A 21,466-nucleotide genomic window follows, 5' to 3' on the forward strand; every position below is an offset into this window, starting at 1 on the left:
AAAAAGCGCGTTTGAAAGCTTGGCCAAATGATTCCAACCCAATTTCTGAATCTCATTCCTTATATGATAGGAAGAAGCCAAGCCAGTTTGAAAGTTGAGTTTTACCGATCCGTAGTCCTCTCCCTTTGACACAAGTTCAGACATTGTAGTTTCTCCTTCTGCACTCTGCTCACGAGTGACCGACAACATCCCTAGGACCCTGAATAACCAGATGTATCAGTTAAATCGTATCATGTTCAGCTTTTTTCATGTGTAATCATGGTTGACGATCAGTTTAACGTGTAAAAATTGAATCCACAAGTACTACGCCCCTAAGAGTAGATAAAAAAACATAAAGAGCAGGCCTTTCCTTAATGAAGAACTCATCATGACAGGAGATGAACTTCGAATATGCAGATAATGACGGCCAAACACGTGGCATTCATCCAACACTGAAAAAAGAAGTCCCTTTTCTTTCTTTTTATCTCTCCTTTTCACACATGGTTGACAATCAGCACCATGGCTCGTGCAGAAAGCACTTGCAGCACTTTGGTCATTGTAAATTTGTAATCGCAATATGCAGGCCAAGCAAATGTGGCAGGTTTCAATCATTGTTGTTTCACTAACAAGAAAACAAAAGGAAAGTGACACTAAGAAGAACACATCAATCTCCCTCCAAAAATTATTACATGCAACAAGTGATCAAGTTCATTGGTGAGGATACTACACAGCTCCACTCTTTTCTCTTTTTACACAATATTCGTATCAAATACATATTTTTGGAATTTTGGGTATAACTTTTTAAACATATATACATATGTTATACGTATTCGTCATTTGTAATTCTGAGCAGTAGAATAGAACAAGGTGGACATATCTTTATGCACCGTCACCCCACTTTTGCATGTCTGCTAAGCATAATTTAGCATCCGTAATTCTTAGGGACATTATATATTAATAGATATCAAAGAAGGTTATATCAGCAATTTAAATGATGAAAACTTCACTTGAAGATTGAAGAGACTAAATTACGAAGTTTCAAATCAATGGGATGAGTTGAAAGCTTTTAAACTCAAAGAGATAATTGCTTTATGCTAGAGGATGTCATATGATAAAATGATCCCATAGCTTTCATTTGCATACATATGCAGTTCATGAGCTGAATTGAGCTTTTATAGAAGGCTATCAAGACATGCGTGTATGTATATTCATCACTATCAAATCATGGCACATGTACCCAACCTCCTTTTCCTTTTGGATATGCTCCAACTCTCCATTTTCTTTAAATATTTATATCAACATCTATTATAATTCTTGTATGAAAAATATGAACTTTCAAAAACCGACAATTATAAAAATAAAAAGATAAAAAAGTAATATTTATCTTATATACTTTTTCATATCTAACACTAATAATCGAGTCCTGACAATATATAAAGTTCTAACCTCAAAGCAGCAACACATAATGCAATGTAGAGGGTCCTAGCCCATTTCATTTCCCTCTAACGATCAACATCTTTACTGTTCTTTCGTAAATCAACATCAATTTGCCAATCCTTCCAATCAAAAGCTCCAATATAAGACCCAACCGACCTTTTTTATCACGAAGTAAAGTAATGATGATTGAAATGACATCAACTATGAAAAAAGCACTCAAAGATTGTCAAAAAATAATGTATTTCACTAATTGATGTTACTCCACCATCCCCATAATAATTATTCACAATGAAAAAAAACCAATTGTACTAAATCGAACTCCAAAACGATGAAATGCACACCACAAAATGGGCTACTTAAAATACATCAACACAAACTAAAAAAAAAAACCAAAGAATGAAACCTGGGTTTTTCGAACAATGAGCATATGAAGCAACGTATTGTTTTAAAAATTCAAATCTAAAAGCCGAAAATTAATACCCATTGTAAATGGAAACGGAAATGAACAAAGAGAGAGGAGACGGTGATTCACCTGAAGAACGATGGGTTCCATGATCTTGAGCTTGATAGGCTAACACGACTCGCTACTTGAGCAGTTCATTTGAAGATCGGAGAAGATTTTCATTTTGTATAAGCTCCTGAGGCCCACGAATTTTGGGTTAGATTGGCTTTATGAACATGATTCTTCTATGGGGCCTAATCGACAAAAGTGGAAGATAAAACTTATGATGTTGAAAAAGAAATTGAACTTGATAGAAAGTGGAAGAAATGAAATTTGGATGAGTTTTATGGTGAATTAAGAAGAAATAAAATATATTTTATTATTTTAAATAATTATTTAATTTTATTAATAAATTTGTTTCAAATACATTATTTTTATTGGTTTATTAAAAAATATTTAAATACAACTAAGACAATAATAAATAACCACTAATTGATAATATTATAGAACGTATTATTCTCATTATTCTATAAAGATCGAGGGGGGTCTTGAGCCAGTGCTCATGCTGCTCTCCCTTAAGCCTGCTATGTAAATTGTAAATCGTTATAACAAGATAATGTAATGGATCGAAATGTTATTTTCTAAAATGTTTGTGATCATAATAAAATTATATGAAATAAGAGTAACTATTTCAGTAGTTTATCCATTTATCATTTTGTTATAAAAGGCGGATGAATTCGTTTGTCATTTCCTTTGATGAATTTGGGAGGTTTTTGGCGAGAAAACTAGAGAAAAATCTTGCTCGCCGGGGAAGAATTAACATCGTCTGAATTTTTTTTAAACTTTCTCGCTGCAGTCGTCCCCGACTGGCTGTTCTCGCCGTCGCCATGGAATTTTGTTTTCCTTTTCCGAAACTGTTAATTTGTTTATGATCATCGGTTAGCGATTTCACAATTCTCTTTTATGAATTCCTATTTTCCGTTAATCGCTTGTACTGAAACGATCTGATCTATATGTGTGTGTGAACGCTCGTTTGATTGTAGATCTCAATTTAGCTGATTTATATGACTAGTATTTGATCATGTATGCGTTCAACTCCATAATATGCGAATAAATTAGCTCGGAGAACCTTTATTAGCTTCTTTTTAATGCAAAATTTAAATCGCATTATTTCCTGAAGTAGTAGTACCTTTTATAGTTGTATCATCCATTAATACTCTTGACATGATCAACTGCAGATGGTTGAAATAAATGTTTGAATTCTTCTTCTTTTTTTCTAGTTCATAATTATCTTCTTTTCAGAGTTCAAAAATACAACTCTTTAAATGAGATATGATTTTTATCCAAAGTGAATTGCGATGAACATTGATTTGATCAATAGATTTTTGTATATACAATAGTGATTTGTCACATTGAATCAAAATAAAAGTATCATAATTTCTTATTAAATTACACCTTGAAATCCATGTATAGTTTGTGATTTATCTAAAAATTTTGAACTACTGTTTTTTTGTTTTGTTTTTTTGAAAAGAGGTTTTGTGATAAATAACAACACATACAAAACAAGAACATCGATCAGGGCCCCGTTAAAAACCTCCCTAAACCTAAGTGTAGGAAAAGAGTGCTCCTAATCGATGTCACAACAAAACCGAACAAGCACATCATAACTCGTATCTGAAAACATTCCATCGAACCAAAACACACACAAAATATAAGCCAAAGCCTGCAATGCACCCCAGATCCCAATGATTACAACCAAAGCTGCAGTTTTGGCATAATCCAAAACAACCTTCTTCCAATTGGATCACCAAGCTTCGACCGAGGCGAAAGTATAGACCGAGCAGAACTCATCAGGACCCCCAACACTTACTGCTCTAAAATTACTGTTTATCATTGTGTATCGAATGCTAAAACCATCACCACACATTTCTCCTTTCTATGATAGCAAACGAAATGCTTTAAACTTATAGGGAAAAAAATATTGGCCCTTTACATGGTGTCTTTTTTCTTATATGTGCAGACTACATCAAGGCGCCTTGCAGAGAGGAAGGTGGAGAAATTCCAGAAGAACATAACAAAGAGAGAGCTGTGCCCGAAACAACCACAAAGAAGGGAAGGACTATCCTGTGGAACCTGTACTGCTTGGGTTCTTCGTCGTTGTCATTGGATCATGTAAGATTCTCCGCGGCTAATCTTTTAACGATCATATTTCCCTTATATCCCACGGTGACTTTTTAAAATAGCAAATGCAAGGCTTGAGTTTTGCCATAGTATGGTCAGAGTGGTCATTGTAATGCAGAGAAAATACATGGCATACTGTGTCTATGCTTATGCCTGTTTGCTGTTTATGCTGTTTCTTAAGTAAATAGTCTATATAGCAATAGCTTTCCATGGTACATATATTGGCAATGAAAACATCTTGCCCATTGCCCCATCCTAAAGATCTACGAGTCTCCAATACGAGTACATGTTGGACACAGTCCAAGGATCTTTGGAGCTTTATCTTCGTATTTATATGCTGAACACGAATGTACAATGCATGTACTTAGAAAAATGAAAAGTCGGAACGATACAACATTTCACTAAAAATTTTCTTCTTTTCACTCTTTTAAAACAGCTCTCTTCCAGATTATCAGACGGCGACCAGCGAGGCTTTGCATAAAGCCTGCATAACCCAATTTTCTTCTTTTTCACTCTTTTTAAACAGCTCTCTTCCAGATTATCAGGACGGCGACCAGCGGAGGCTTTGCATAAAGCCTGCATAACCCAATTTTAGGAAATTGCTGAGGAAACTTATCTCTCCATGCCTTTTCTTTTCAATTTGGTTATGTAGGAAACATATGTTTGAATAAGACCTCAACTTCTTGTCTCTTTGTTATATTTTATAAGTTGTTTCTTATTTTAATGTCTCACTTCTGAATAAGCTACGTTTAGTATTACCTTCAAAGTGTTATAAAACTATTTTTTATTCTATATATTAATCCATTAAGAAATTATTTATATTTTTATGTTATAAACTAAAAGAATAATGAAAAAAAACAAAAAAAAACACCTTCATATAGATAAGCAAATAATTTTTTTATTTTGTTTTAAAAAATTATTACCCTAAAATAATTTTAATAAAAACACATTTCGCTATGCTTAGATGGTGATACAAATCTTTTGCAACCAATAGATTTGCGATGAGCTTTAGAATATGCAAACTGAGACTTGTATGAGTATGCAATAAATAATAAGGGTTTATTTTGGTTTAAAGAACTTCAAGGACTAATTTAAATAAGTTAGAGTAGTTTAAGGACTTCTTGAATAATAAGCCGATCTAGTTTTGTCCATAGTATTAAGCGCAGGAAGGGCCAGGGATGGGCATGGACCGAACCCGTCGGGTTATGACTTGACCCGATCGGTCTCTTTTTTTAAAATTTTGAGTTTGGATCGGGTCGGATTTTTAAAAGGTAATTTATGGGTCGGGTTGGATTCGGGTTTAGGGTAAAAAATACTAGATCCGACCTAAAAAATATTATTTTACCTTATATTTAGGAATAATTACAATAATACCCTCTATATATTATTTTTTTTCTATTAAATAAATGTTTTTATTGAATAAAAATAATATTTTTTATTATTATTTCTGGTCGGGTCGGATTCGGATTTTATCTCAAAAAGTCAGGTCGGTTTCGAGTCAGGTGTAGGGTATATATTTTTCAGATCGGGTCGGGACTCGTCTCTGGCAATAAACCAAAAATAATAATTAACATTTAACAACACCAACTAGTAGGGGTGTGCAAATCCGGGTACCCGGAACATCCGGGTGTTGATTTCTCGGCCCGTGTCTCGACCCGGATGTTGTCGGTACCCAAATTTTGTGGGTACCCACATTTTTTCATTTTTAATTTAAAAAATATATACACAAATTTCAATGTTTGAAACTTCGAATTACATACCCCAACATCCGAACATAAAATTTAAAAGTTCAAAATACAAAATCTAATAATCCATTATATATATATATATAATAAAAAATAAAAAACTAAATGAGTGCTCGAGTAACCGGAAAAACACAATTTTGTGACCCGGACCCGATCAGGGAAATGTCAGGCCGGTACCCGACCCGGTAGGGTAATTTTTTAGAAAATTACCCGGTTTTTTAATGTTCGGGTCGACGGGTCAGATCAACCGGGTCGGATATTTTTGTACACCCCAACCAACTAGACTAGCTATGGTAATAAATTAATCATAAAGAATTGATAAATTAAGGAGATAGCTTATTTTAGTATTTATTCATTTATTTACTTATGTAGTTGGAAAGGTATTCGTTGAATTAAATTAATGATTTCCCTATAAATTATTTTAGTTTTATTAAATATTTTTTGTATATAATTTAATTTAATTAAAGATTTAATAAATAAATAAATATTAATTTTTTAATAATATGATTAATTCAAATAATGTCTATTCGATATAGTTCATAACTAAACTGGTCATTTAAATACCCTAAAAGAATTGTTTAGGTTTTAAATTAGTAGAAGTGATTGTGAATGATAAAATGGACGGATTTATGACTTAAATTTAATTTAAAAACAATTTAAATAAATTAATGTCACATGAACATACGAATATATGATTGGTTGAATTTTTTTTAACGATATTAGTCTTTGAAGGGTTAAAATAATAACAGAATATAATTAGATTATTTTTATAAGAAAAATAAACATTTAAACTAAAAAATAAATATAATGTAGATTTTTTATGGGTAAACTATGCATTTAGTACATAAACTATCAGTTTTAGCATGTTTTAATACCTAAGCTTTTAGTTTTTTTCAAAAATAAACCTGACGTTTAGTTTTCATTTCATTTTATTACCTATTTAATCAATTTTGGCCATTTTAGTACCAAAACTTTCAGTATTTTCAGTACTTAACGTTAAATTTTGAACGTAGGTACTAAAATGAAATTAAAAACTAAGTACTGTTTTTAAGGCATGATACTAAAATGACAGAAAAACTAAATTTTAGGTGTAGTTTTGAAAAAATGAAAAGTTAAGGCACTAAATTGTAATTTACCTTTTTATTTAAGCATGAAAACCGTGGACCCCACAGCAATACATCAACTAATCACCGGATGCAACGCCGCGAGACATGCTTCCCACTCCTAGGGAGCCCTATAATAACTTTTCACCCCTCAAATTATTACTAATTACATTAGCCAAAAAATGTTTAAAATATAAAATCAAACTCAATAATTCATATATTTTTAATAATAATATGTTTTGATTAACATAAGATGATTATAAAGTGATTGATCGTGCATGTAAATTAAACAAGAAGACTGGAATAAAGCATTTTACTCAGTTTTATGTGATTGAATTTGTTTGAAAAAGGATTTTTTAATATTTAAACTTTCAAAATTTTAAAAGTATACCTAACGTTTAGTTGTTATTTCATTTTAATATATATTATTTAAAATTTAACGCTTTTAGTACCTAAACTATCAGTTTTGATCTTTTTAGTACATAAACTTTTAATTTTTTTAAAACTTAACATTAAATTTTGAATAGAGTACTTAAATGAAAAAAAAACTAAAACTTTTAACGACGAGATAGTAAAATGAAACAAAAACTAAACTTTAGTTATGGTTTTGAAAAAAATTAAAAGTTTAGGTACAAAATAATCAAAACTGATAATTTAAGTACTAAATTCTAATTTACCCTTAATTTTATTAAGCTTAATGCAACAATAAGTGCTCAAACTATACTCAAAATTAGTTTTAGCTGTCCAAATAAATTTTCTTTAAAAATAAATGACTAATGCTTCTTACGTTACTGTCGAGACGGTTTTCCGTCTGGTGAAAACAAGTGTCGTTGCTTTCTAAATCTCGTCTCGAAAAAGTAAGTATTTTTTCTTCTGGTATAAGATAAAACACAATTTGTGGAGTCGCCACCAATCATTTTATCGAGATGTGATTGGTCACAAAAAATGCTATGTTATTTTAATAAAATTTATAAAAATATTATTAAAATAACACAAAAATAATAAAAAAATTTCTAGGCCTTTATTTTTATTGTATTATTTGTAATAATAATATAATAATTATAATAATAATAGTATAAAAATATGGGACGAAAATGACTGTCGACAATTAAAATTTTAGGTGTCTGTCATTAAATCCGATAATTAAGTAACATGTGTAAAATTTATAAAAAAATAAAAAATATATTTATTATTTTAAATTTTATATGCTTGACATGTATCACTTAATGATAGAATTTAAGGATGATAATGATCTAAACATCTAAAAGTGTATCGTTCAAGACGCTAAACACTTATTTTAAAAAAATAATAATAATAATTTTAAGTATAATTTAATAACTTACTTTAATATTAAATCATTTATTAAAACCAATGATGTTAGGAAGGTGCTACAGACATGATCTAGAAAGAAGAAAGTCAACAACGTGGCAGTTAATTAAAGAATGATTTAGCTAATTCGTTATTGGATTAGACAGGGGCATGTGCCGGTGTATCTGTTGACGGATTTTTAATAATAATTCAATAAATAAATAAAAATACTCGATTCATGTAATTATTATGAAATGGAGTAATAAGTATACTCTCACCCAGTCATCCTCAGTTAGCCCTAATACTGTGAGGCCTCGGTCTGGGCTTGTGTTTGATTGAAAGCAAGTTTCCTCATCTTTCTAGAAGGCCTTGAATGCTTCAACTGTAAGGCCAGTGTTTACCAAGCTCACACAGGTTTCATTATTCAATCTATCAATTTTTTTAATTTTTATATTTATATAATATAATTATTTTATTTTGAAAATAATTAATCTTTGATTGTTTTTTTGAATATACTCTTTTTTTTTATAGATTATTATTATAATTTGATATATTATATACCATAAATATTATTGGATTTATTGGTACCAGGAGACGTACGCAAACTCTACTTTCAATAGTAAAAACGTGATAAAAAGACGTACGGTGGAAAGAATTGCAGGATGGGCACCTTATCCATTCTGTTTGGATTAGCCGTACATCAAAACCATTTGCCCAAAAAAAAACCACAAATTAACCATGTATATATGATATAATTATAATCGGCAAAACTTTCGAGATAATGTTCTGAAAGAAATTAATTCACGAGTTAATGCATTTTTAAGATTAATTACTCAAATAGGGTGAAATCCACAGTATTGACCGTAGGTCGCCATGCACTCCGGGCGACCTTGTAGGTCGCCATGCACTCCGGGCGACCTACCCTTGCTCAAACAGAGAGCCATGCACGTCCCAACACATAGGTCGCCATGCCTTCCGGGCGACCTTGTAGGTCGCCATGCACTCCGGGCGACCTACCCTCGCACGCCTCGGATTCCCACGCATAGCTCGCTCGGTTGCCCTCGGATGCCCTCACATAACTCGTTCGGATGGCCTCGGTCGGATGACAGCGTGTTGGGACGTGCAAACACATGCAATCTCTTGTAGCTCGCCGGGAAGACATGGCGACCTATTAGGTCGCCCGGAAGGCATGACGACCTACGACCAACACTGTTGATTTCACCTTATGTGAGCAATTAATCTTGGAGTACTTTATCTCATAAATTAATTTTTTCAAAACATTATCTCGAAAGTTTTACCAATTACAATCGGTACTCATTTATACAAGCACAACCTTAATTAAAGTTAATATAAATAATTAAGAATTTAAATATATAATTTTACACGCAATAAAACCTATTTTGTACTATTGCTCAAAGAAGAGAAGGGGAATAAGCAACGTCACCCACTCCGAAAGGCCCAGAGCACAGCCATCGCACGGTCAAATAAAAACAAAAGTTAAATAAATAAAATCAATTTCGGCTATCGGTAGCGTCGAAGGCTCGCAAATAAATACGTGTGCAATTCCTTCACCATTTCTTTCATTTATACTCTCTACGACAGCTTTAAAAAGATCCCAGAAATCTCCTCGTCATCTTTCTCTTGTTTCTGATTTTTTTTTTCCGCTCCGATTTCATCTATGGGTTCCGATCGTTTTGACTCAGATGGCAACCGGTTGGCGTGTTGGCCGGAGCCGTGATTGTCAAATCGGTTATGGACCAGAAACCCATGGCCGGACCGTTTCAGAGATGCGCCACCTGCAACGGCACGGGACTCGTTTCGTGTATTTGTTCTCGCTGGTCGGATGGCGACGTCGGCTGTCGGTCTTGCTCGGGATCGGGTCGCAGGGCTTGTAGCAGTTGCGGTGGATCGGGTACGGGCCGCCCTATTCCGGTTCAGTTATCTGTCCGTCGGCCGACGAACCGAGCGCCTGATTATCGAGATCCCGGCTCTCCTCACTGTAATTTTATATGTTTTTTTAAAATTTAATTATGTAATATAATCTTGTATTAGAATGACAGTATTCAGATTCTTATAGTAGTTGTTTACAAAGCAAAATTTTAGTTTACTTGCATCATTTCCTGTCTGCAAATTAACAGGTAATTGTGGATGAGGTGCTAAAGATACTAGATTTCTTAACTAAGATTATAGATTTGAGTTATTACATTATAAATATAATAAATTGAATTAAAAAAATTATTTTTCAAATTATAATAGATTTTTATTAGAAAAATTTTACAACGTTTAATGAGTAATGACCATCGTTAATTTAATTTATAAAAATTTAAAATTCTATACAAAAAGTTTTTTTTTTAAATTAAAAAATATTTAGAAATATTAATTTAGAATTGATATTTTATTCATTTATTTGATAAATAAATTATGAAAAATAATATAACTAATATTTTATTTTAAATAATTTATCTTTTAGTTTGTAATTAATTAATAATTATACGTTAAATATTTAAAATTTGTTTAGAATTTTAAATTTGTATAAATTAAACTAATGATGTTGAACGGTATTCATTATTAATAGTACTCAATGGTACTTGTCGAATGCGATAAACTCATCTTTTTTTGTTATAATCGATCCGAGTTACACTGTTAATAAGTCGTAAACATTTAATTAAACCAAAAATAACGTTTTGATTCTATCAAAACTTGAAATAACCCTATCCGAAGTACACTACTAATAGATCATAAATATTTAGTTATACAAAAAATAAACGATTTGGTTCTATCAATGCTTCGAAATAAATCTATCTGAATTACTCTACTAATAGATCATAAACATTAGGTTATCCAAAAAATAAACAATTCAGTACTTGAAATGACCCATCAAATTGTGGGATGTTTCGATACCCGAGGTCCTTTATGGTTTCCTCTATGTTTTAACCTGATTTGAATATATTATTGATCAATAAATTCGAGTTTTTGGTCTGATTTGGAAAGATTATTGGTCAATGAATTCATGACTCCAAGTCCATATGACCAAAGGAAGTTTCTGCCGGTCAGATTTGCCAACATATGTGATTATGCATGCGACTTCGTCAAATTGTCACCGCAAATTGACCAATTTATCAGCACGTTTTTGAAACGGAGCCCACCCGGTTACCCAACATCGATGCCCGTGAGCTTGTTAAAAGAAATCACCATCACTTGCTTGATAGGATAAAAAATCTCAGCAACCGAACAAGATTTCTCCTTAAAGATCCAACAGTTCCTTTCCTTCCACACGCAATAGATATGGACACTCCAAGCAATTTTGAAAACATAAGCCAATAAAGACTTACCCTTCATCTGGGTCCGAGTCCAAACTAATTCATGTTCTCAATCCACAATTGCCCTGCCAATATTACTCCTTTTTCCAAATACAACAAGAAGAGCGATAAGCAGAAAAGAGGTACTCCCTCGATTCCATCGCAGAGGAGCATAACATACAGTGAGGATCAACAACAATATTCACACAATGATCTATTCTTAGTATTAAGCCTACCAAGAATAAGCAACCAAGCAATGACAGTGTTTAGGAATGTGCATAGAAAGTCATATTAGGTTTTGTCAAGGAAGATGAGATACCTAACGCTATTCTCACCCCAAATCCAGGCGACTATAACCTCTTCCCCATTCGATGAGAGGACTGAGGCAGCTTCATCCCTCATTTTTGAACAAGTTCTTCAGGTTTTAGCTAGCACTGAACTTGCAATCAAAGAGCCAAAAAGGTAGCTCCCTTCAACCCATAGGCGTGAACCCTAACCACTTAAGGGAACCTTCCCCAGCATACAACTACATGATTTCCGAATGAAAATATATTACAAACTCAAACAAATTCGAACCTGTGGTTTTTAGAATATTAATGGAATGAATTCTCAATAAACGGACCTTGCTTATGATGAATTGCTTATGGCCCAATCTCTTGAACCGAAAGAGTCCATTTTCTACGGCTAAAAAACAGAGATGTCAGCACGCCATTGCTGCACCAACTTGTTCTTATCTAATATCTTTAGGCAAAATCAAAACCCTCCAATTGAAATGTAGATAAAGCTACTTGGTCCTTATCTAATGGAGTATTGAGTAATAACAATCCAAAATGTATTTGGTAATTTGTTTTGAGATCTACCAACAGTATCAAAGGATGCTTGATTGGAACCGGATATCTCTTTATAAAGGAAGCATTCAATAGTTCCAACAAACAACTAATGAAAACGTGGAAAATGAGGACGACACAACGGTTGTTGATGGCCGGCGGCGACATGTAATAATCAACGTTGAAATAATTACTTTATCGATTAAAACTAACTAATGACCACATAATCATTGATCTTAGTTAAAGTTACTCATCGACCACCGTCGGCCTTGCATTTTATTACGTTTACTCATCCCTTACCCTTAGTATAGGCTCCTTTTTTACGGTCCCTGTATTTTTTTTAAAAAAAAAAGCAGATACGATGGGAAGGAGCATTGAGCAGTCACAGAAAAGATAATTAGTTGATTCAGAGAAACTACATGAAACAGTGGAGAAAGCGGTGAAGGTTTTGGCAGTGAGGTGGCGTGTGAAGGTCAATCTATTTGTGCATTCAGATGATGTAATAACTATAATAAAAAGACCGGTCAAACTTCTGGTCGGATCTCTGTCACGTGTTCCAATGAACCCTCCCCCCCTGTCTGGTTACATCGCACGCCTCAGAATCTTGCAGACGTGTGTTATTACACTTAAACACCCTCCTCTGCTTCGAAGACTATGCCGAACAGATATGATACAGAAAAGGTCAAACACGCATACTCAAACCCAATTCATATAAAAATAAAGTAAAAAAATATAAATTTCAAAACTTTTAAAAATAAAACCCTTGTAACACACATAACTAACATTCAAAAATTCTAAATTGATGTAATAATGTGTTTATAATTAATACCATTCGTTGTTTCAGAGAATTAGGGTCCAATTTAAGTATTAGCTTGAAATATACTCAACCACTACAAGTAGTACACACGGGTAAGATCCCCATCACGTGGTTGCGCATGCATGCAAAAGCCACACCCTTTCTTTTAGGGTTTTGTTTCTATTCACAAAGATACCCGGGGGGGGGGGAGATGAGAGTGAGATGATCCTAATTCGTCAAGCAACATCCTCTGAATCGTCTCCTTCAAATTCTCTGTCTCTTCTGTTGTTTGAACATTATGATAAACTGCACGTTTTCATACGTTTAATTCAAAGTTATAAGACTGATTAATATAATATTGTTAAAGATAAAATTTATATTCGAAAACTATAAGCTGATGCTTTTATTTGAGTAACAATGGCTTCTTCTGCAAATCTTTGCTTGCTTTGTTTTTCATGGTGCACATGGAAACATAGTTACTGCCATGAATTCCCTCCGAACGTTACCGAGGGAAGTTCGGAGATAAGCATTTACGTAACAAATGACAAAAAATAGTTTGTTAGTTACAGACGATCTTATCATTCTCTTCAATGGATAAAGCCCCCACCATATCTCAACCACACCTCGTGGATTAAATTTAGGGCAGCGACATGAAAAATATAACTAAAACATGAAACTAAATACGATACGAAATCAATGACGGGTTCACATTAAATTTATGACTAGTATGTACTTATTTTAAAATTTATATTTTTATAATTATTTATTTTTTATTGATTATATCTATTTAAATATTTTATTTATGTGATTATGTCTATCTATATAAAATTTACATTATTAATATATATTTATTTAATTTCAGAAAATATAAATAGATCTTTCAAGATATGGTACTAGAAAATACAAAATACTAAAATAGGTGGAGTGAACATTGGTTGTTTTAACTGAGCGGATAAGTTTATTATAATCGTGGGACCACTAACCCGAGTTTTATTAACGTGTAGGCAAATTCCCACACCCGCAGACAAATAGCGTGGGCATCACTCCCAAAACAAGACCCCAAAATGGTCGGCGATGTTCACGCGCCGGAACCACGTTGATTCTCATATAAAATAATCCTTTCAGCGAAACTTAATAACAGAAAAATAACCGTAGTTAGTTTTTTTTACTACAACAAATTTAACTGTTTTCAAAACGAACCCACAGCACCATAACCATTTTTTTTACCTGAACCAAACAATTAGTAGTAAAAAAACCAACAAACGATAAGTCTTTTTTACCTTTCTTCAAGCTCAAATAAAAAGCCAGACAGACAAAACAAGGGATTAATTAAAAGAAAAGGGGCACAGACTCAGAGTCCTTGAAATTCTCAGTTAAATCATTGTAACCAACGACGAGATATAAGATATGGGTCCAGTCAACTGCATTTGACAACAGAAACTGTTCACAAAATATTTAAATCAAGCATTGAATTTTAAATATTACTATTTCATTTCGGTTGTGTCGTTGTTCTTGTTTCTTAATGCTCCTTTTGTTATAGATACAAGGGTCTCAGTTTTATATTTTTTCCATTTTCCGTTTATCTATTAAGTTTTTGAGCCACTGAGATTCCAGACAAAGGGATAGAAATTAGAGAGTGAAATGACGACGAGGAGTGGGGTTTGTTACCCTAGAGCCGATGTTTATGTGGAAAAGAAACCAGTTGCTAAAACCCGGGATTTTGCCGGTGATTCTATGGGTTGCCGGAAACGGCAGAGGTTATCCCCGGAGATTGCCGGAAAGAGTGATTTGTTCGATGTTTTACCCGATGATATCGTCGTTTCTATATTCTCTAAACTCAGCTCCACCGCCCGTTGCCCTTCCGATTTCATCAACGTTTTGAATACGTACGTAGACGTTCATGGCCTTTTCGATTCTCTTAATATTTTTTTCTTTGGTGTTTCTTATTTTTTTTTATTTGGTGAAAACAGATGCAAGAGATTTAATAGTCTAGCAGTCAATTCTGTGGTGTTATCGAAGGCATCAGCGGAAATGTTTGCTGTTAAAGCCAGAAACTGGTCTGAGCCAGCTCACCGGTTCTTGAAGACTTGCGCCGATGCCGGAAATGTTGAAGCTTGTTACACTCTCGGAATGGTGAGTTGACTCGGACTCTCGGAATACTATTAATTGCTAATTAAGTTTAGCTCTACAACGAGTTATATGTTTTAATGATTTGCTATCAGATTCGATTCTACTGTTTACAAAATCGAGGGAGTGGAGCCTCTCTTATGGCTAAGGCGGCGATTAGTTCCCACGCGCCGGCGCTTTACTCCTTAGCTGTGATTCAGTTTAACGGCAGCGGCGGCACTAAAAACGATAAGGACCTTAGAGCCGGAGTGGCTTTGAGCGCCCGGGCAGCTTTTCTCGGCCACATCGACGCCCTACGTGAGCTCGGCCACTGTCTGCAGGATGGGTATGGAGTCCGGCAAAACATCGTCGAGGGACGTCGGTTTCTCGTCCAAGCCAACTCCCGTGAGCTAGCGGCAGTTGTATCGTCGGCGGCCGCTTCCAACATTAACACGCACTCTTGGCTGACGTGGAGCCCGCACCCAATCCCGCATGCCAGCCCACGACACCCGGCAGCGCCGGGATGCCCGTTGCTGAGTGATTTCGGATGCAATGTGCCGGTGCCGAAGGCACATACGGTTAACATATTCTTAACGGAGTGGTTCGGCGCTCGGGGCTGGACGCCCGGTGCGGGTTTGAGGCTATGCTCGTACGTCGGTTGTGGGAGGCCGGAGACAAGGAAGCACGAGTTTCGACGGTGTTCGGTTTGCGGGGTTGTGAATTATTGCTCGCGCGCTTGCCAGGCTGTTGATTGGAAGCTCCGCCACAAAGCGGAGTGCGCGCCGGTTGAACGGTGGCTCGTTGAAGAAGCTGACGGTGACGACGGTAACGGAGCTAACGACGGAAATGATGACGTCATTACCGGAAGTTAAAAGCGGAATTTATCGTGTCAATACCGTAAAAATGAAGAACAAGAAACAATTATTGGTGGAGGTTGAAAGTTGAAACGACAGAGTTTTCTTCCCCTTAATTAGTCCGTAGGTTATATGTAAGTTTAAACCGTCCGATACTAAATCTCAATTTAATTTTGAGATTCGAAATTGGAGGTTTTTATTTTATTTTATTGCATTCTAGAGCAAAATTTGGTTGAAAATTTCAATATTTGGTAATTGGGACTTTAGTTTTATTTTCTTTTACATTTGTTTTCTAGTACAATATTATTAAATTAGTTATTATGAGTTCGTATAATAGAGATACCTATTAGTTAGTTTTCCCAATGGATTGCTACGTAATGTTTCATGCTCAACGCAGAACTTAAGGCACTGGGCCTAAAACCAAAGAGTTTGGGTTGGATCCTTTCTTTTCTATTCACTTTCCTATAATATACCCAAACCCAAACCCTAAATTATTAAAACCAGGCCACTTTAAAACCCTAGAAGGCAGGAATCCTAAATAAAGTGCTAGATAGTTCAGCTCCTTTGGCCGCTCTTTTACTTCATCCGCTGGGCGGACATCAAAACAACACCTTAGACAGCGGGCGCAACAACCAAACAGCTGCCATGGTATTACTTTTGCTTCATTCGCCTATACAATTAATGTTCTAAAGTCTATTTTATTGGTTTTTTTAATGATATTTATAACATTGAACTCGATTTTATTTTGAATCGTTTTTTAGGTGAAGTATTCGAAGGAGCCTGAAAACCCAACCAAGTGTAAGAGCCCACTCTTTACTTCATTCTCGAGATTTTTCCTTTAAATTTTGAATCGCAGTATTTTGGTTTAACAACCAGTGATGTTTATTGTTGGTTTCATGCAGCCTGCAAGGCAAGGGGGTCAGATCTTAGGGTTCATTTTAAGGTATTACATCATAATTTAATATAATTTTATTTGCTTCTTGATGTGAACTTCTGGGTGTTGATTTGAGTGTTTATGAGATCCAGTAGATCATCGTGCGACACTGATAAATGTATATTAGCTTTGAACTGTAGCTTTCTTGGAAGTACCTGTACAGTTACTGTTGTCATGATTAATAATTGAATGCTGCTTTGTAACTTCTCTCTTAATTTTTGTAAAATGATCATTTTTTTTAATTCAGGGATAACTTTGAATTGATGTCGTTTATGGCTATACCCTTTTTTTGTCTCGTTATTTGTGTTTTAAACCTGACGTAAAAGAAAGGTTCTTGTTGCCTTTTGTGAATGAGGTTCTTTTAAAATTCAGGCAAATTTTCTTTCATTGTTATTGGGTGGACCTCTAGACTTTCTTGGTGAATGAAATGTTTGAAGGTTCAGTAAATGGTCACATCTTCCAATTGTTTCGAAGTAACTTGTTTTGTTATGACACTGGAATGAGTTCTTATGGTACCGGTTTCATGATATTTCCCCATCGTGTGCTATTCTTGCTAGCTTGTGGTATCTAATGAGTCGTTTTTGGTGTTATTGTTCCCTAGAACACTAGGGAGACTGCTTTTGCCATAAGAAAGCTGCCTTTGGTTAAGGCCAAGAGGTATTTGGAGGATGTTTTGGTGCACAAGCAGGCCATACCCTTCCGACGCTTTTGTCGTGGTGTTGGACGTACAGCTCAGGCAAAGAACAGGCATTCCAATGGACAAGGTCGTTGGCCTGTAAAATCTGCCAAGTTCATCCTGGATTTGCTGAAGAATGCCGAGAGCAATGCTGAGGTATTCTTATTCTGTGGATTCAGTTTTTAACAGCTTTGTTTCACACTTCCATTTTCTAACAATATTAAACTAATTTCTCAGGTTAAGGGTTTGGATGTCGATGCACTCTATATTTCTCATATCCAGGTAAACCAGGCTCAGTAACAGAGACGTCGAACCTACCGTGCTCATGGAAGAATCAACCGTATGCATCCCAATCATGAACTTAATTGTTACCTTGAATCTATTTTGTTTTCTTATATACCTATGTTAATGGTATCATTCTTTTTGCCAGCTTACATGTCTTCTCCATGCCACATTGAGTTGATTTTGTCTGAGAAGGAAGATCCTGTCAAGAAAGAGGTGGTTTAATTAATCCCCCTTAATTCTTTCGTTCTCTTTGAAGTACTTGTCTTGACGTCGGATATAATATCCGACATTCACACTGTAGTCCAAATAACGTAGATTAAGTTTAAATTTCTTTGAAGAATGTAAACTCCACGTTTCTTTTGTAATTAAATTGATAAAATCTTTGTTTCCTTTCAGCCCGAAGCTCAATTGGCAGTAAGCAAGTCCAAGAAGTCCAGTGGTGCTTCCTCTTGAATCCAAAAGTTGCCATATTTTACCGAGTGAAGGAGAGTTGGTTTGATACATCTTGCTTATCTATATGTGATTTGGATGGTTTTGCTTATTTTAAAACCATATTTAGTCTTAATGTTATCTCAGATTTATTGGATATCTTTGTGTTATCTTTTGAATGATTAATCTATGGCTTACCCTTTGTCTTATTGCACATGAAATACTAATTAAATTCAAAAGAAATGATTTTTCCATTGTAGTGTTGATCATTTGAATAATTTACCATTTCTCAAGAAACATGAAGCTATGTTTTTTCCTTTTTAATGCTCTGTGTATCTCTTATTATTTTTTAACTATTCCATATATATAATATATTGACATTATAATAGATACAATTGTGTAAACTTGTGTAAGATGTAACTGCAAGAAAAATAATGCTCCTTAATAAACTTGAAATTTAACAAAAAGGATGCTTGATAAATTTGGTTCAATAAATTTAGGATAAAGCTAATATAAATTCATAAATTATCTATAACTTTGATATTTAATTTTTCTGAATTTACTTCAGAATTTGTTTTTTTGATAAGGTTAAATCACACACTCAATTGAGAATTATAAAATATTTATTTATTTATAATAATATTTTGATACACTTAAAGTTTAGGGTAAACTACGTGTTTAGTATATAAATTATCAGTTTCGGTTTCATTTTAGTACTTAATTTTTTAATTTTTTCAAAATTATATATAAAGTTTTTTTTATTTCATATCTCTGTTCAAAATTTAACGTTAATTTTAGAAAAAAATTGAAAGTTTAGGTATTAAAACGGAATAAAATTGATACTTTAGGTACTAAACGCGTCAGATTTTTAACGGTGTGTATTAAAATAAAAAAAACTAAATGTTAGATGTGATTTTAAAAAATATTAAAAGTTTAGATTCTAAAACAGATTTAAACTAATAGTTTAGAAACTAAATGCATAATTTACCCTAAAATTTAATTTCATCGAAATTGTAAATCTTCAACATTATGGACTAAATGGGAAGAAGTTACCAAATCTTTTATCTTAAACAGCTATATTTAATTAATTTAAGATTTTTATATCACCAAATTAATTAATTTAAGATGCAATTACGTTATTCATAATTTCATCCAACGGCTATCACATCCATTGTTGCTTTTGATCGTGGGGCCACGAATTATCGTCTGTTCCTAATATATAAAAAATCTGTATTTTCAATTTTCACTTACTGTTCTTTCTTCTTCGTTACCGACTTTCGCTTTCAGGCATCTTCTCGCTCTCTTCGCTTCATCAATTAACTTGCGGCAAGTTTTCACTCTTTTTGCTCTTTCATTCGATGGTAAAATTGAAGTTCTAGGGTTTATACTTTCTAATTGATTCACGCTTTCCCCCCTCCTCTTTAAATTTTCTGATTTGATTATGTTTTTGCTTGTTGATCGAAATTTAAAATTACGGCGAAAATAAAGAAACCAATTATAACCTTAATATTTTGGCCATCAATTTTTTAGTTCTTGATTTCCTATCTTCTGATTGCGAGAACAAATTTTATTCCTTTATGATTTCTCTCTAACCAAACATCTTCTAGGGTTTTGGGTTATCGATCTTTGATCCCAAATCACAGTGAATGTTCTCTAGGATTTACCAAAAATGGAACTTAGAGGAACCGGTTTGGGGATCGGATTCATATGTACAGAAAATTTTGCATATAATAGATATAGATGGCTGATGTAGTAGCAGAATTGGAAATAAAAGAAGCAAAGATTTATGCCATATTTCTCCATTGGCAAAGCTAAAAAGGCTAAATCAATAGAAGTTTTACTGAGGGCTGGTCATTATGTTTTTTCTTTTAGTTTGAACGGAATGGGGATTATAGGGTAGTATTTGTTTAGAATTTTTCATAATCATCGACAATGCACACACAATATGTAGACATAGCTGCTTGAACTGGGACTTCTAGTAAGAATAATAATCCCCTTTACCACTAAGGTCTCTTTTAGTGATTGTTTTTGTGGTTTCCTAGAGTTTGGCTTATGTTGTTGAATTGTAATGTAGATGGATTGGCAAGGACAAAAGTTGGCAGAGCAGATAATGCAGATAATGCTGTTGTTGTCGGCGGTGATTGCATTCGCCGCAGGGTATGTGCTGGGATCGTTTCAAATGATGATGATCGTATATGCGGGTGGCGTGACTCTCACCACATTGATTACGGTTCCGAATTGGCATTTCTTCAATCGCCACCCACTCAAATGGTTGGATCCCATTGAAGCTGAGAAGCATCCCAAGCCACAGGTGGCTGTGAGTTTGAAAAAGAAAGGCACCAAGAAGTAAGGTCGTGTTTGCTTAGAGGACTGAACCGATGTTTTCTTCTTTTATGTGTTTTGAAGGGTACAATAATCTACTTGATTTCCCTGAATTTTTTGGACTATGAAACAATTAATGGAAGAGTATTCTTCTTGGAGGATACAATAACAGGGTGTTATAGATGCTTTTTATGGGGTCAATTCTTTCAATTCGGCTTATTTTATTCACATCATGATCTGAAATCTTGACTTTAAATTAAGGACTTAACGTTCGATTGATGGTTGGTTTACTGGAAAGCAATACTATTTAGTGTATTGCAATTTTCTTTGAAACTTCATCGTGGTTTCTCTTTTTTTGAGGGTTCCGGAATTGAAAGAGTCAAGTCATACTTGGTATTCGAACCCCCAAAACCTTATCTTATTTTTGTCTAAAGAATATATATGTATATATATATATATATATATATATATAGGGTTAAGATCCGTTTACTCAAAATTAATAGTCTTACATCTTTTTAGGATCATTACTTCCGGTGTAAAATTAATAGTCTTACATCTTTTTAGGATTATTGGACTAGAGAAATGAAAGGATAATAACAAAAAATTTGATGTTATTATAGAAAGAAAAATTGCAGTGAACTTATCTTTGAAATAAAGTTTAATATAGTTGACAAACTTGATTTTAACTCAATTTTTAGATTCGAATTTCAATAAAAAAAATGTGAACAATCGAATATTAATTT

General features: G+C 33.9%; 2 protein-coding genes and 4 pseudogenes across 2 annotated transcripts; all 6 read left to right on the forward strand.

The window, feature by feature from the left end:
• The first annotated feature begins 2,622 nt into the window (after positions 1-2,622).
• On the forward strand, positions 2,623-4,770 carry LOC120215888 (annotated as a pseudogene).
• Positions 4,771-8,449: 3,679 nt separating this feature from the next.
• LOC120215812 lies at positions 8,450-10,267 on the forward strand (annotated as a pseudogene).
• Positions 10,268-14,660: 4,393 nt separating this feature from the next.
• On the forward strand, positions 14,661-16,180 carry LOC120216079 (F-box protein At1g67340-like). The gene is made up of 3 exons (XM_039213594.1): positions 14,661-15,003; positions 15,088-15,250; positions 15,340-16,180. The coding sequence occupies exons 1-3, from the start codon at positions 14,759-14,761 to the stop codon at positions 16,093-16,095; spliced, it is 1,164 nt and encodes a 387-aa protein (XP_039069525.1). The 5' UTR covers positions 14,661-14,758; the 3' UTR covers positions 16,096-16,180.
• A 428-nt stretch (positions 16,181-16,608) lies between these two features.
• On the forward strand, positions 16,609-18,562 carry LOC120215719 (annotated as a pseudogene).
• On the forward strand, positions 17,332-17,471 carry LOC120216151 (annotated as a pseudogene).
• A 1,091-nt stretch (positions 18,563-19,653) lies between the features above and the next one.
• On the forward strand, positions 19,654-20,910 carry LOC120215885 (probable signal peptidase complex subunit 1). The gene is made up of 2 exons (XM_039213412.1): positions 19,654-19,727; positions 20,476-20,910. Exon 2 carries the CDS (start codon positions 20,476-20,478, stop codon positions 20,749-20,751), a length of 276 nt encoding a protein of 91 aa, XP_039069343.1. The 5' UTR covers positions 19,654-19,727; the 3' UTR covers positions 20,752-20,910.
• Positions 20,911-21,466: the final 556 nt, after the last annotated feature.

This window comes from Hibiscus syriacus, unplaced genomic scaffold (genome assembly GCF_006381635.1).
Source record: "Hibiscus syriacus cultivar Baekdansim isolate YM2019G1 unplaced genomic scaffold, ASM638163v2 tig00110156_pilon, whole genome shotgun sequence".
Classification (NCBI taxonomy): domain Eukaryota; kingdom Viridiplantae; phylum Streptophyta; class Magnoliopsida; order Malvales; family Malvaceae; genus Hibiscus; species Hibiscus syriacus.

Coding starts and splice junctions, on each gene's coding strand:
- LOC120216079 (XM_039213594.1), top strand. CDS start 14,759: ATGACGACGAGGAGTGGGGTTTGTTACCCTAGAGCCGATGTTTATGTG. Junction 15,004..15,087: donor TTCATCAACGTTTTGAATAC/GTACGTAGACGT, acceptor TGGTGAAAACAG/ATGCAAGAGATTTAATAGTC. Junction 15,251..15,339: donor CTTGTTACACTCTCGGAATG/GTGAGTTGACTC, acceptor ATTTGCTATCAG/ATTCGATTCTACTGTTTACA.
- LOC120215885 (XM_039213412.1), top strand. CDS start 20,476: ATGGATTGGCAAGGACAAAAGTTGGCAGAGCAGATAATGCAGATAATG.